General features: G+C 37.6%; 1 protein-coding gene across 1 annotated transcript in view; it reads right to left on the reverse strand.

Moving 5' to 3' along the window:
* Nucleotides 1-13,540, reverse strand: part of LOC109112634 (SAM and SH3 domain-containing protein 1-like) — a 219,606-nt gene extending 206,066 nt beyond the window's left edge. Inside the window, 1 exon segment of the mRNA XM_042746617.1 lies at nt 12,529-13,540. Coding sequence (XP_042602551.1) covers nt 12,529-13,032 — 504 coding nt within the window. The 5' untranslated portion in view covers nt 13,033-13,540.
* Between the last annotated feature and the right edge of the window lie 1,827 nt (nt 13,541-15,367).

Below are 15,367 nucleotides of genomic sequence, written 5' to 3' on the forward strand. Positions count from 1 at the left end.
ACGCAAATCTGTAATGGAAACATGCCTACAGTTGGCACAACACAGAACTCATGGTAGTGTTCACCTTTTCTTCCAGTCTTCTGCTGTACAAGCCTTGTACTTCCTGCAGAATTTCAGTCTGTCCTTGATGTTTTTCTTGGAGAGAAGTGGCTTCTTTGCTGCCCTTCTTGACACCAGGCTGTTGTCCAAAAGTCTTTGCATCACCGTGCGTGCAGAAGCTCTCACACCATCCTGCTGCCATTCCTGAGCAAGCTCTGCACTGGTGGAGACACAATTCTGTAGCTGACTCCTCAGGAGGAGACGGTCCTGGCACTTGCTGGACACTCTGGGACGTCCTGAAGACTTTTTTCGTACATTTCTGCCATAAGTACATTAATTGACAGTCACCACTGATAAGCTATTACTAAATATATTGTAGAAACTTAATTTTCTTTAAAGTTGCTTTGCAAGGATTTGTATAGTGAAAAGTGCTATACAAATAAACTTGAATTGAACTGAAAAACTTTTTCACTGCAGTCGAACCACTCTCCTTTAAGTTCTTGATGATCCGGTAAATGGTTCTTTCAGGTGCAATATTCTTTGTAGCAATTTCCTTGCATGTGAGGACATTTTGATGCAAAGTTTTGATGGCTGCACGTGTTTCTTTGGAGGTAACTATTGCCAACAAGAACACAATGATTGGAAGCGCTTCTTCCCTCCTTTTATAGCAATCAGTCTGCTCTTATAATCTAATTAGTATGATAGTGATTTCACTTGACTCATTCACTAGTACTCATTCACACTTTCAAATGTGCTGCTGATATGATTAATCAATTAATGTTAGCTGGTCAATTATTTAAAAATGCATCTGATCACTCTACACAATAATCTAGAAACAATGTGAATGAACACCACAACAGCTTAAGCAGCAAACTTTGCAAAACACAAAAATTGTGTCACTGCTAAAACTTTTGGCCATGACTGTACATAATTAGCCTATTAAATAGTTTGAAGCAAAGTAATTTAAAAACCTTGTGTACTTTTTGTACTATTCTGATAAATTAAATAATTGTGTTTGTAAACTTCTCTACTGAACCATTATTAAGCTAAAACACAAAATGTGAAAAATTTACATGTGCTCCTAAATTTTTCATCTTAGGAGCACATGTGCTCCTTGGGAAAAAGGTAAGCGTGAAGCCCTGCCTTGACGAGTAACAAAGCAGCAGCTCAAAAGCCAGAACTGTCCTTTATGAGCATTTACGTCCTAAAGTTTCTCACCAAAAACCATCAAACTACTGTGACTGGCTTTTCCTCCAACACATCATTAAACAATGAAACATTGCCAACACAGATTTAAATCACATCTGTGACACAAAGCAATAGCACTGTACAAATCTGAATCTGACTGAATGTGTTGTTAATGTTACAACCTCTGACCTTTCATTCCATTTCCATCATGTCTAAGGCATCTAACACACACCAAAGGCAATTTTTGCTCGAAACAGCAAATGGCTTTGGCTTCAATTCAGTTATAACCTCTGGCTCTTTAAAGAACATGTGCATTTTTCTTGGACAATCAATCACAGTGAATAAGGCCGGTGACACCATACATGTCAAAAAATATTTTACTCAGATATATTTTTTTTTCTGGTGCATTTCTGATACATAATTGATTTGAATAAAGCCCTTTGTCACTTTTTACAGATAGGATAGATACCTAGACATGTAAATGATCTATATTTGGATATGTGCAGGTATTTGGATATGTAAATCAACCCTTGAATGTCCCACTTTACTATTGCCATGCATTTGCCCTAAAATGATTGTCATTTGTTGACTGTCCTTTCCCAACCCCTGTCATTAGATAGCTCTGATTACCATCCCCTAATTACAATTACAGATTTTGTTTAGTTGCTACTTCATGCATATTGAAATGTAAATTTTCTCTTCTATGAAGAACAAGGTCACGTCTCGTGGATGCAGGGCTGATGGCCAGGCGCCTGAGAAGAATGGAAGCACAGAAGCAGCGCGTAATGACATATTAAATAATCAAGTAGAAGGTAAATGATGCTTTAAATAAAATCATTCTGATTTAATTACTGGCGAAATCATTTATTTCCCCGATTTCATTGGCTCCATCTGTAGAAACACGGCCAGGGGCAGAGACACAAAACAAATGCTTTAGTCCAAACGACCAACTGTTACTGCAAGTTTGGAGAATTTGACAGGAAAGGTTAGGGGCTATAAAGCTGTTCAGAAGCCTGAAAGCTTTTTTTCCTCTTCAGTGAGAAGGACTCGCTGTTGTACAAACTGAGATCATCAGACCAACAGACTGATGATTCACTGCCTGACATTTACATTAAATATTTCTTTGGTGCCTCAGTGTATTGGCCTTTACATGTGGATTTCGAGAAATCATTTTCCATCAGCTCATCACTAAGCTGAAGATCACTGCTGAATATTATCTTTCTGCAAAGAATCGAAACAGTGTTAAAAAGGTACCAAATTGACAATGAGAGCTTTGGAAGAGCAACTAAACTGGATTTGATTGAGACATTTAATAGACAGTAAATTAGATATCTATAAGCAGAACTGTCCTATTGTGCTCTACTTTCTGATATATGCCTGCAAAACCATCAATATTTAATGACACACATTTTTCCACAACTATTATTTCATTTTCATCCAGTCTAATATTGTGGAACAATATAAAGACACACCCCTAAACAGGATGCAAAAACAAAACCAACTGTGGTTGGTCAATTTGCATGTCAGTTGAAAAACAGAATAAGCCGAATTGTGCTTTTTAGTACACAGACAAAAAATGCTATTTTTTTCCCTTAAGCGTACTCGCCATAGTATGGAGGAAAAATATGCCTATGGGACTGTGTCTGTCTGTGTGTGTGTGTGTGTGTGTGTGTGTGCACGTGAACACTTTGCGCACTTTCTCCTTCGGCAGTCAGTAAGAACTAAAGTGAGCACCCAAGCTAATCACACAAACAGAGACATGCAGAGATGCACACAAGCAAACAGCACCACAGACCCTGCTCAACCATTCATAAAACACCAAAACTAAATGTAAAAACTAAAACAAAAATGTAGAAAATCATTTTAATGCAAAAATTCTGGGAAATGATAATATCACCAATATAATGATACAAGTAGAAATTGCTGGATTGTTTAAAACCACAAACAACCGTCCCTTCACAATCCCAGTACAAAAAACTACCACTGAATGTTGCCATGGCAACCGACATCCCCATCCTATTTCATCTGTCCTCCCTCGTTTTCTGTACGCTGAACAGAATCTGTCTGAAAATCAGCAGTCATCATCGCTCTTGTCAAAAATCAAAGAAAAGGCACATATGGATTTAGAATTCAACTTGCAGTATTAAAAAAAAAAAAAACTAAAAAAAAAAACTCAGTGAGCAGACAAGCATGCACACCTGCACACATACCTTAATGTGGACCTTAACAGTATAATAGGGATTAAAACTGAATAAATGTGTCCTGTGCAGACCCTGTCAAAGAGCGTTATAAATCACAGGTAATTAGATGCCATCAACTCCCATTTTCCTCTCTTTGGTGGAATGTGTTTATGTAAATGTCACCATGGAAACATAAGGAAGTCTCAAAGAATTCCAAAACAGGTGGGAAGAATTTTCTGCAATAATGGAGAAAGAAAAGCGGCCTCTCTACCTTTCATCTCACGGCACTCTCATGCTGTAAAAGTCACATTAACGGTAGAGTAATCAACTGAACGTAATGGTTTTAACAAACAGCAAGAGCACTAAGAGAAAGTGTAGTTTCTTATGCACTTATTCTCAAAACACTTCTTCTGTCATTTTATTTATTTGCATGCACTTTACTCATTTTCTTCTTTTGTGTGTCTATGTGTGCTGCATTAATTAATAACTTAATGTTCACCAACACAAAAACACTCCCAGTTGGGCCATTCTTTGACATGTTATATGATGCTTGGAGATTCATTGTTAACACAAGACATAAATGTGTTTGTGCCATATGGTGTAGTTCTACAGCCATATTACATGCAGCTGTTGTAAACAGTACATGCAGCTATGCCCATTGGGATATACAGTATGGTGGGTTATTTTAGTGTATTGACAGATTGTCATTCCGGCACATGCTGATTTGCAGTGTCATCATAAACTTGCACTCTTACAACAACAACCAGTATTTGAGGCCAATTTGACTAAAAATCAACAAACAATTGAGCAGTTAAGCAAAATGATGCAAATAAAGAAAACTCAAGGAGGCTGCAATTGACCAACTGACCCTTTGCAAAGCCTTCGTTACTGTTGATGTGTCCAACAAGCCATAGTGCTCTCACAACACATGTTCTCACACAGTGAAAAATACTTCACGGACCAAAAAGAAAACTGACACAGCAGGTTACTTTAGGTATGAAACATACAAAAAAAATTCAAACAATAAATACCATTTTATATCTCTTCAATGTGTTGTGACAGATTACTGTAGCTCCTCAGTCCAAGTGGCATGAGAACCGAACATTTCTTTCCTCGTTATAGCATGAAATAAACATGAATGACCATCAGAAGGTATTTTGTTTCAACTGTTGAAAGAGTCAATTTTTTTTAAGTTCCACATGCTAAAAGAATAATGGTACATTTAATAAGACTGGAATATATAAATTTTCTGTATATAAAAAGTAGATTTTGCACCTGTTACTATTGTTAACCTTCTGGGGTCTAAGGGGTTTTGGGGGCCTGGTGAAGTTTTGACATCCCCTTACTTTTGTGCTTTTTTTCAGTTGCTTATAAACATATAGATGGCTAAAGTCTAATACTAGTCTAGTACAAACTGGGCTACAATAATATGTAAATAGCATGTATGTACATGATTGTGTTGAGAAAACAATGTTTATGCGTGGTTAAATGAAAAACTACAATTTTTAAGTCACTGAAATAAGGTCATAAAACACCTAGAGAACATTTGTTCACAAGACTGTCAAACATGGACCTTGTAGCCTAGAATCTTTGCTTCAAAATGATGTGAAAATCATCTCGTTTACGCGCTCACAGAAAACAATAGATTGATTTAAATTTTCTAAGACACTTTTTGTTTCGAAAGGGCATATGCGAGTAGGTGTGATTGACCATGAATATATGTGTGATTCACACCTAAGAAGACAAAGGCCCGCATAATGAAAACTTATACAAGTAGATTAATAATAAAAAGACTTACTCATGTTTATGATCTCTGCTGAGTCAAGCCACATTCTTCTTTCTGAGGTAATCCAAATCTTATTTCTCTCAGTGGTCTTATTGAGGTGAATTATTGTCTTATTCTTCTCAGCACGAAGCGAACAGTAACATTTAAAAAACGTGAAGTACAGTCTCGCTGCTTTGTTTGCTGTGAAGTGGGTGTTTACCTGCCACAAACTTCATGTAGATGATTGTAATATCATTAGCAAGCTCGGCACGTGGACGTGGTCGCATTAGATATAATGAAGGGAGACTTGAAAGACTGGACATCAGTTGTTTTCTTATGGATTACTTTATCACAGAATATTTGTTTTTGATAAGACTTGCTCAGTTTAAAAGTAGACATGTCAAGCTTTCTATAGACCTATCTCTCATGTCTCTTTGTTGAGTATTTGCGGAGTTACAGTTCATTTTAATAACGCGTTTCTAAATGAAGATCACGCAGAACCAAGGCGGCAGACAGCGCACTGTTTGTTTTCTTTATTTTATAAATGCACAAAGTTTTGTTGTTATTGTGTGTGCATACAAATAAAAGTAGACCCTTCACAGATTCGATTGATGTATTGCTCTTATCTGTACAATCAAAACTGAAAGCGTAATTTAAGTTCTTTTCGGTCTTATCAGGAGAATATGCCACTAAACGCGTATTCACGTTAGTTGACTCCAGAGGGTTAATAACAGTAAATTTTGTATGCATCATAACTCAAGCATAGTGCTTTAGGCCCTGTGTCCACCAAAGCGTTTTTAGCCAGCTGAAAACACGAGGTGCTCTGCTTTATATGCTCACCTGTGAGCGCTTTTTGTGGCGCATCGTTTTTTTTCAGTTGAGACACTTTGGTTGCTATGTTCGGAATATCCGCTAAACTGTTACTTATATCTGATTTGGTAGATAATTTGTTTCTGACTAAAATGCTCTGAATGCTCAGAAACCAGCAATATTATTTTCTCCTCCATTTTTTTCCGTTGATGCGCTTGTTGACACGTCGTTGTAACAAAATGACAGTTGTGACTGTTGATCGGTGTGGAATTTGCCCTGCCCCTCCTGCACTCTGATTGGTTAGCTGACTAGAAAGTGACAGTGATGAGCGCAGCGTTTTATCCAAAGTTGAACATTCTTCAACTATGAGCGAGGGGGGGGGAGAAAAAAAAAAGCCTGAACACTCAGCGCTCAGTGCGAAAAAGATGCTCAGGCCCTCGGCACGCTCCTGGTGTTTTAAAAAAACGCGGTGCTCCCATTGAGAACAACTGAAAAAATACGCTAGCCGCAGGGAAAAAAGCTTTGGTGGACACAGGGCCTTTCTCTCAAATCCGTATAAACAATAAACAAGAAATGAACATGCAACGCTATTAGTAACTGCACTTATTAATACAAAACAATAGTAATTTTGAAATTATCTTTATTTTGAATACCCCCACACACCACCCCCAGTGCTACTAAATCTGCTCCTGGCGCCACCATCTGTAGAAGTTAGTGCCGCTGGTGCTACTGCTCTCAAATATTAGTCTGGAGCCCTGATAAAGTTATAATCTTTTATAGAACAGCTCATGCTATGTTAACTATCCTGAGCTCATTTATGCTCAAAATTGCTTGCTTGATTTTAGTGCCTTTCATGTGGAGAAACAGAGCACCAATTTCAACTGATTGATGTAAAAATGTAGCTAGTGTATTTGCAGATGTACATTTATAAATTTAGCTGTTTTCCAACAACATGTATATATTATCTTTCATCTTTTGTGCACTATTTATCAAGCACTATTCTTCTGTCTCACCAAATTACAGACAGTGCAAACACAATTGACTGCAAACCTCTAAGTATCAATTTGTCAGTATTTCTGTTAATGTAAAAATCCATATTGGTAATCCGACAATTACGTTCTGTCCATGGCTGAAATTGTGGGAGGTCTGTTGCGAAGAGAGGGGAAGTCACACTGACTGAAGTTCAACGCAAAGCCAAGTATAAAAACTGACTGAGCGGTCTAATGGAAGTGAACAGCATTGTGGGAGGTCTGTGGGCGAATAGAGGGGAATCTGAAGCCTGTTTAACGAAATCTGATTTCAGAGTTATGAGTTCCATTAAAATAAAATGGAAATGCTGACACTTACAGAATCAAACTCAATACAATGAATACAAAATGCAATCAAATAATTTAAAGCTGCCATATACAAGCCCTACAATCACATTTCCCTATGCATCTCTGAACCTTTTCTATTTCTGTGCACCATATAGAAGCCATCCCAACATAGCTTGCCTTGAAAGCAACAATATTATCTGGAGAAAAACGGGGTGATATCTATGTCATTTTTGAGGTGTGCTAGTGGCAGTAAAACATGACCAGATGCAAAATATCAATAATATGCATATAGAAAAAATGATTGCGTCTAAAATCTAGTTGGCTCGATTGGAATGGGCATGATGCTTCTGCAGAAAACACACAGAAACGGAGAGTCTTTAAATGACAAATTGCTATTTTTTGAGATGTGGATAGGAAAGGGCATTCAAAATAAGAGGCAGTGTGATGTTGGTTTTTTACAATACCTCTGTAACATTTTCTCACTGGACAAAAAAATGATGTGAACCCCTATGTTATCTCCATGCAGAGAGCTCAGTTTGAGACAGGCCATGTAAGCTATATAGGCAGTCAGCATGAACCTGATGGCAGGTACAGAACAAACCTACTTTTTCCAACAAAATAGTGAAATATATAGACCATGGGCCAACATTGGTGCATTTATGTCTGTGTGTTATTAACGGATCTATCATGTCAGCAGGGCTAGACGCTTACTTTTTTCCCAAGGAGCAATGTGCTCCTAAATTGACAAATTTAGAAGCACATTAAAAAAAATTTAGGGGCGCAATGCAAATTTTTCAAATTATGTGTTTTAGCTTAATAAGAGGATATAAAAGAGACATTTACAAACAAAATTATTTCATTTATCAGAACACAGAAAATACACAATGATTTAAAAAAAAATTCCTCAGACTCTATTTACAGGCTAATTATGTAATTTTTATAGTCCTATTAAATTGTATGAACATTAGGTATGTTACAATATCAAATTTTCACATTGTCATTGAAGCTTTTATCACAGTATATTGTTTTATCACAATATATAACTTAGAAAGTAAAAAAAAAAACAAGTGTTGTCCCCCAAACAGGTTAAATAACCTTATAAAGTAAGTAAAAACTATAAAGTAAACAAGCATTTCAAGATTAGAGTGCAAAGATCAAAGTTCAAATGAACGAACGAACAATAGGTAACACTTTACAATAAGTTCCCATTAGTTAACTTTAGTTAAAACAGGTTAACTAACTAACAATGTGAAATAGCTAATTGTTTGCAGAGTTAATATTATGTGTTTACCGCTGATTATTAAAAATACAACTATGTGTGGTTCATGTTAACTCCATTAAATAATATTAGCAGACAACTTTTGCTTTTTATAATGTATTGTTGAAAGTTGAAATTAACATGAACTAAGATTAATAAATACAGTCATTGTTATTTTCATGTTAACTAATGTTAATGGAACCTGTTAAGTGTTAGTGAACATAATAACGAACGGCCATGTTTTAGGTCTTTAAGTATGAATTATTTGGTGCTATGGTGAAAACTAAAGCTAATATAAATATCTAAATGATGGTTTGAAACAGAAAGTAGCAGCTGCTTTGTTTAAAGGGTTACCGGGGTAACGGCTGCATTTCTGCCTCCATCAGCGCCCTCTAGCGCCGAATGTGCCCTTTCATTCAGCGTGTCAGCTTCACTTCTTCTGTCTTCTCATCTGTGCTATTTACATTAAATTGTCACCTTTTTAAAGTTCAATAATCATGAGGATGCATCACTGTTTTTCCACAAATAAATTGAAGAAATTAATACATTTGTTTATAGGCTATTGTACAAGTTAGGATGTTCAATACATTTTATTCGCACTCATTCTCCTAAATAAATTTTTCCAGTTCATACACATCTATTTTTAGTCGCAAATTAGAGTGAAATGCTCCACTGTCGAGCCCTGGTCAGTAAAACTGATAAGACATCATTAAATAAATAAACCTCTGCTGTAGTGAAGGAAAAGCATTATGGGTATTTATTGCTCCCCCTAAGGTCATTTGTGGCGTCATGAAAAGGATTATGGTCTGGCGTGTGAGGGGACGACATTCCACAGCCTGTCAAAGGATCTATTAAGAGCTGCTAGCAGACATTTTTCAAAGATCAGCTATAAACAAAACGACCACTGCTGCACAAGCCATTAAAACTACTGTAATCTATTTGTGGATAAATAGTCAAAGTGAGAGGTGAGGAAAGCTAATGCAGAGTTTCAATGGGAATAATTTACAGAAGATTATCATCAAACCACGGATTTTTCAACAAGGACAAGTAAATCTTTCCACTGCAACACGCATTTCAGACACAAAATATCTACAACAGTTTCCCACAATCCACTTCACACAATGACCATATACAGTGGCTAAGCACTCATGAGGTTGATATGAACTTGAAAAGCCATCAAGCTAATACTTTAAATCAGACATGAGTGTTCCACCCCTATGGCGAAATCCAATCTTGAGAGTAACACAAATAGATCATCACCGATTAAGTTTATTTTAGCCTACTGAAACCTCACAGGAGCAGTATACAGATCTACCACAGCAATAAAGCTTTGACATAAAACATCAGCACTACATGCTTTTCAACTCAATCACATGGGAACTAAAAACGTGACAATTACTTTCATAATTTCACACCGTAATATATTGTTGTATCATAAATCAACAATGAATTGAACACTCCACACAACTGTGCTGTTCAAGCATATGTTCATTGAGTGCCTGAGGGACCATATGCTGTGAGCTTATTTCTAAGTAAACAGACACATACAAGGACATTTCTGAACAGACTGAATCAAATGAGCCTTTTAAATGCTTGGGTTGACTTGTGAGGATCAGAAGCTTGCTAAAATTAGAAGACAATCTACAGTAAACCCAAACAAGCACAATGATGTGGTTACAGTAACAGCTCTCTGGAGGGAAACATCACCAATGAATAAGGACAATTTTGGTCTGTTTCTTCAAAAGACTTTCTCCAACCCTATACCCAAACCTTACACTACACCACTTCAACAAAAGTGAAAATTGAGTGATCTAAGTATGGCAGGGATAGGCAACTCTGGTCCTGGAGGGCCACTATCCTGCAGAGTTTAGCTTCAGCCCTCATAAAAACTCACCTGCCTGTATCTATCTAGTAATCCCGAAAACACTGATTGCCCTGTTCAGGTGTGTATTAATTAGGGTTTGAGCTAAACTCTGCAGGACAGTGGCCCTACAGGACCGAAGTTGCCTATCCCTGAAGTATGGGGTACGGTCAGCATGCCTTACCACTAGATGGCAACAGCAAAGCATAAAAAGCAATGCAAACTGGTGTGAACAATGCTAAACATTGAAACGTTTTCCTGAACATCTGACGCATATGGCAGGACAAATTGGAAACACTTCAGGAGTTTTGAAGTCGCCATCTGATTGGTCAAATTCTATTTGATTTCCGCAAGTAGTATGCATCACGTTCTTTAAAGTTCCACCTGGAAACAAAGATGCCATAATGCCAAAACCCCTCATGGAAGAAGAAAGCTGTCACAAAAAGCACTTAGAGTGAACTAAATGCTGGATTTCCAAAAGTAAATGAAATATGTAAAGTTTGCATAGACTCCTTAAAATACATCCAAAAGTTTTAGACACTGTTCTGTTATTGTGGGGACATTTCCACGCCCCTAAACATGACACGGCACAAAGCGAAACATGATTGGTTGTTATACCTGTCAGTCATATGGCCTCTTGGGCAGTCCTTGGCTTTTCAAAGTGGCCAAAGTTCCCAGACCTTCTGCCATCAGTCTGAAGTTCTGGCTACACAAGACTAGAACAATGCGGACTAATTTAAAGTTGTGGACTTTTTCTGACAATTTATGAAGCAATCAATGATCATTTCATTAAATGAAAAAAAAATGGCCATCATAATTTGCCAAAAATAGAACATCATTTAATACTCCTTCCTTCTGAGAAACATAGACACTGAAAACTGTCTCCTGAAAACTGTCTCCAAGTCAATGGGATCCAATGCTCTTTGGACCTCAGCAACATTCAAAATATCTTCTTTTTAGTTCCAAAAAAGAAAGAAAGTCACACAGATTTGGTACGACATGTGGGTGAGTAGTGAATGACAGAATTTTAATTTTTGGGTGAATAAACCCCTTTAAGGAAGTAAGATTTGACCTGTTCTGATTTCAAATATCCATATGCTGTCATAGTTATTACTGTCTTGTCTTGACTAATCAGGATGTCCATGCATTCTGTGACCTCATAATAACTGATGTCATCAACATTCATGAACCAATCCAATTCTGATTCAAGATATTAAACCAAAGCAAACCTTACCTTCTAAGTACAGATGGTTGAATGCAGCAAACCATCTGTACAATCCTCAAAAACAATGCACATCTCCAACAATCCATTCCAATAAACAGATCAAGAGAGGAAGAATCACACAGCTTCTAATGCTGTGCAGTTTTCTGGAAATTCATTTAGTCATTTTACTACCCAGCTGCTGGGAACTATAAATCACAAGAAATATGCTTTTTTTTTCCAAAGGGGAAACTGTGGTGCACACTCAAACACCTATTTTTAAAGGCCAGGGATCATCTGAGAGCATTAAGTTGTTGTACATCTAAATCCCAGTGATACCTCTAACAAATCCCCCACATTAAATATCTATAATAAAGTGTAATGAACACTCAATCTAATACAAGGTTGCAACATTCACCTAACTTCTCTGAGGCGCTCTCTCTCCTTTGATTCTGTATCCACCTTGAACTTCCAGCCTCAGTGCTCAAACACACACAAATAAGGAGATGGGTCAGGTTTGAATTATCCAATGTTGAATGTTGGATGAATGCAGTGTGAGGGCATTTCCTGCACAGGCCTTTCCTGCACAGGCCAATCAATTCTAGCTGACCTACTGATCCCAGAAAGCCATTAGAAACGGAGTGCGTCTAAAATTGATCAGTAGGCTACTGATCATATATTGAAAACCAGATTAAGGCAAATTTCCAGTCATCAAACCTCCAGATCCATGCATCCCAGCCATATGGTCCTATACTGTTACCTTCTCCTTCTAATGACATAAATCCCAGGTTTTATCCTTATACTGAGCTTGTGTTTCGAACTGAGGCTGTTTACAATCCAAATTTCTGATTCAAGGGCACGCCACGTGGTTTATACCGACGCGGGACAAAAAGTAAACACAGCAACTCACCTTATTAGAGTATGGCTGCTTGGCAAGATTTATCCCGTCCCTAATGAGTTTATCCCTGATCATGATCTTCAGCTTCAGCTTTGGGTAGACTTCCAGCTCCTTGCGGTTGCCCAGCGTCAGATTCCTGGACGCCCCCATGTACCCCACACTGCGCGCCGCTCTATCACTGCTCTGCTCAGTCCATGACCTGGAGCCCCGCAGCCTAGACTCGCATTGCTCTACCATGCGACTCGTGTATATAGGTGAGACCGAGGGCATCGGCTCCAGAGTGAAATAAAGCCCGGTGGCCGTCTCCTTATCATGATCTTTTAACCTTTGCACGGCATCGTGAATCCGCTGGCGGTGGTGCGGAATGAACACACCGATGGCATCCAAGTCCGGGTCTCCGATTTGTTTGCAAACTTCCAAGTCGTCGTACCCGTTATCCACAAAAGCCTCGACATACTGACACAGCTGAAGGGTTTTCAGCCATTCATAGACGATGTTGGGTCCACTGGTCATCATTTTCAACGGTATTTAAGTAAAGGTGCGTTTACCTTTGTGAGCAGGTGACTGACAGCGCGTGTGCCAGCGGTTTACGTGAATATCCCAGTCAAAATGTCATCTTCATTCAGCATTTCTCTCCACTTTTTGATAGCAGGGGATGTTTAGAAAATATCCACGAGCCCAAAAATGTTAAACAGACGGTGCTGGGCACTTCAGCGTTTATTAATACTGACAATGTCGAGACCCTTCAACTTGGCATTGCCGTATACTCCACAACTAACGTTACCGCCCCCCTTCACCGTGTTTAAAGAGCCATTCACCGGTAATGGTTAGCGTCTAAAGTGGCTGTACTGATAACCATCCACAAAGACTACATTTTCCCCTCGTTTATTTCAACTGTTCGCGCAGTAGTGCCAAGAAGAAACGTGAATATTACGCACCGCGTTAATTTCCAATGCTCTTCTCCAGCGCTCTCACGAGACCGTCCTTCCTTCCCTTGTGTCTGTCAGTACGGCTTAAAGCCAACTCTTTTTCTTCTCTGAAGACAAATGTAACCGCGTCTCTCCGGTTTGGAGACGAGCACATGTGGTTTCAGACTTCTTGCCACTATTTGCTGAGCAGCGTAATCGCGTTGGCGGCGCACGAGAAAGATCGGTTTTCCTCAGCGAGGCGACGGTTGGTGAGGAGACACGGTTTGAATATAGGCAAGCGCTGTGAAAACTGTCAGTTTGTCAGAGTTTGGGGTAAACGAAACCCTGGCATGGCGCTTCTTAAAAATCCGAAACTTTGTGACTTTTAATTTTTGGCAAAGCCGAGGAAGGTAAATGTTGCGGTTAACGGCAGGCTGCTGTCTGTCTGCTGTGTGCGTGCTGCGCGGGAGCGCGTGTCTCCTTTCTGCTGCTGGAAGAGGATTTAAATCGGAAGCGCTGCTGCACGCGCTTTTCACTTTATGCTACAGTCTTATGATGCCCCCTGCCTTAAAATTGGGAAAAATATATATTTGGCCTAGAAAAAAGCTAATGTTCACATCATATAAAGATGTTAGTATTTTGCATGCTAAAAATAAAATTAGAAGAAAAAACTTAAACGTAAAAAAACTATAAACGAAAATGAAAAATGTTATTGTACAAACGGAAATAGGCTAAATAAGTTTAGGCTGAAGAACTAGAATTACTAAACTTGAATGTAAAGTTAAATATAGCCTAAATAACCTATTAAAAATGACAAAAGCACGCAACAAAATTAGGCCGACTAAACTAAACTAAAAATAAAAAAACATAATTTTAAGCTAATTCAGCAGCCTAAATATTATAAAAATTATACTAAATTATCACCTGTTTTAATATAGTAGTTGGCAACTGGAAAAAATATTTCATATTCATAGTATTAAATTGAATTCAGGACACTCCTCAAAAGGTGTCCCAATCGACCTGAATTCACCCCAATATGTTCATACAAATACAAAATGCATACTATTATAATTGTGTGCTTCTTCAAACTAAGAAATATTTATGCTCTAGGGGTGATTTTTGTTAAAAAGTTTTTCATTTTGTTGTTTTCATATTAAACCTGATTTAGGCCTTCAGCTTATCCAGAGTCGTGCCTCAATGCAGTTTGATCAACATTTTTCCTTGTCTTACTACCCCTCCTTGTGGTCTTTAATAGTATAACAGCATCCTTTTCATATCTTCTCACTGTTTTGAGATACTGTATCAGTATTAATCATAGTACACCTCCATGATCAATAAGGGTGAGTTTAACAGAAGTGAGTCAGATAAGTTCCCTTATGCGTCCCTTTATAATTCAGCAGAATGTAACAGTCATTAATAATTTAATTAATAAGAACATTAGTCAACAAAGAAGGAAGCAGTCACAATAAAAAATAATAAAAAAAAAAAAAATATATATATATATATATATATATATATATATATATATATATATATATATATATATATATATATATATATATATACCAGATGGGTATATGATTGTGATAATCATGTAATTTGCCTGACGTGACATCATTGTAGTGGGCGTGGTTAGGCAACATCCAACCAATCACAGCCAACACACTGGCAAATAAGTATGCTCTTCTTAAAGGTCTTTATAAAGAATACAAATTGAAATAAATAAATCTTTTGTTCCCACTTTACATGTTTAATAAAATTGGAGTTTTGCAAACTATTCTGATCAGGAACCATTAGCCAGACAACACAGGAAAGATTTTTTAAATCATTTATTTTCCATTGCACAGTAATTTCTATCTACAGAAATTCTAAATTGTTTGTGGCAGCAGATAGTCATAAACATCCAATGTGAAATTTGCATAAAACTGTACAAGAAATTGGCT

The sequence above is a fragment of the Cyprinus carpio genome, chromosome B20, assembly GCF_018340385.1.
Source record: "Cyprinus carpio isolate SPL01 chromosome B20, ASM1834038v1, whole genome shotgun sequence".
NCBI classification, from domain to species: domain Eukaryota; kingdom Metazoa; phylum Chordata; class Actinopteri; order Cypriniformes; family Cyprinidae; genus Cyprinus; species Cyprinus carpio.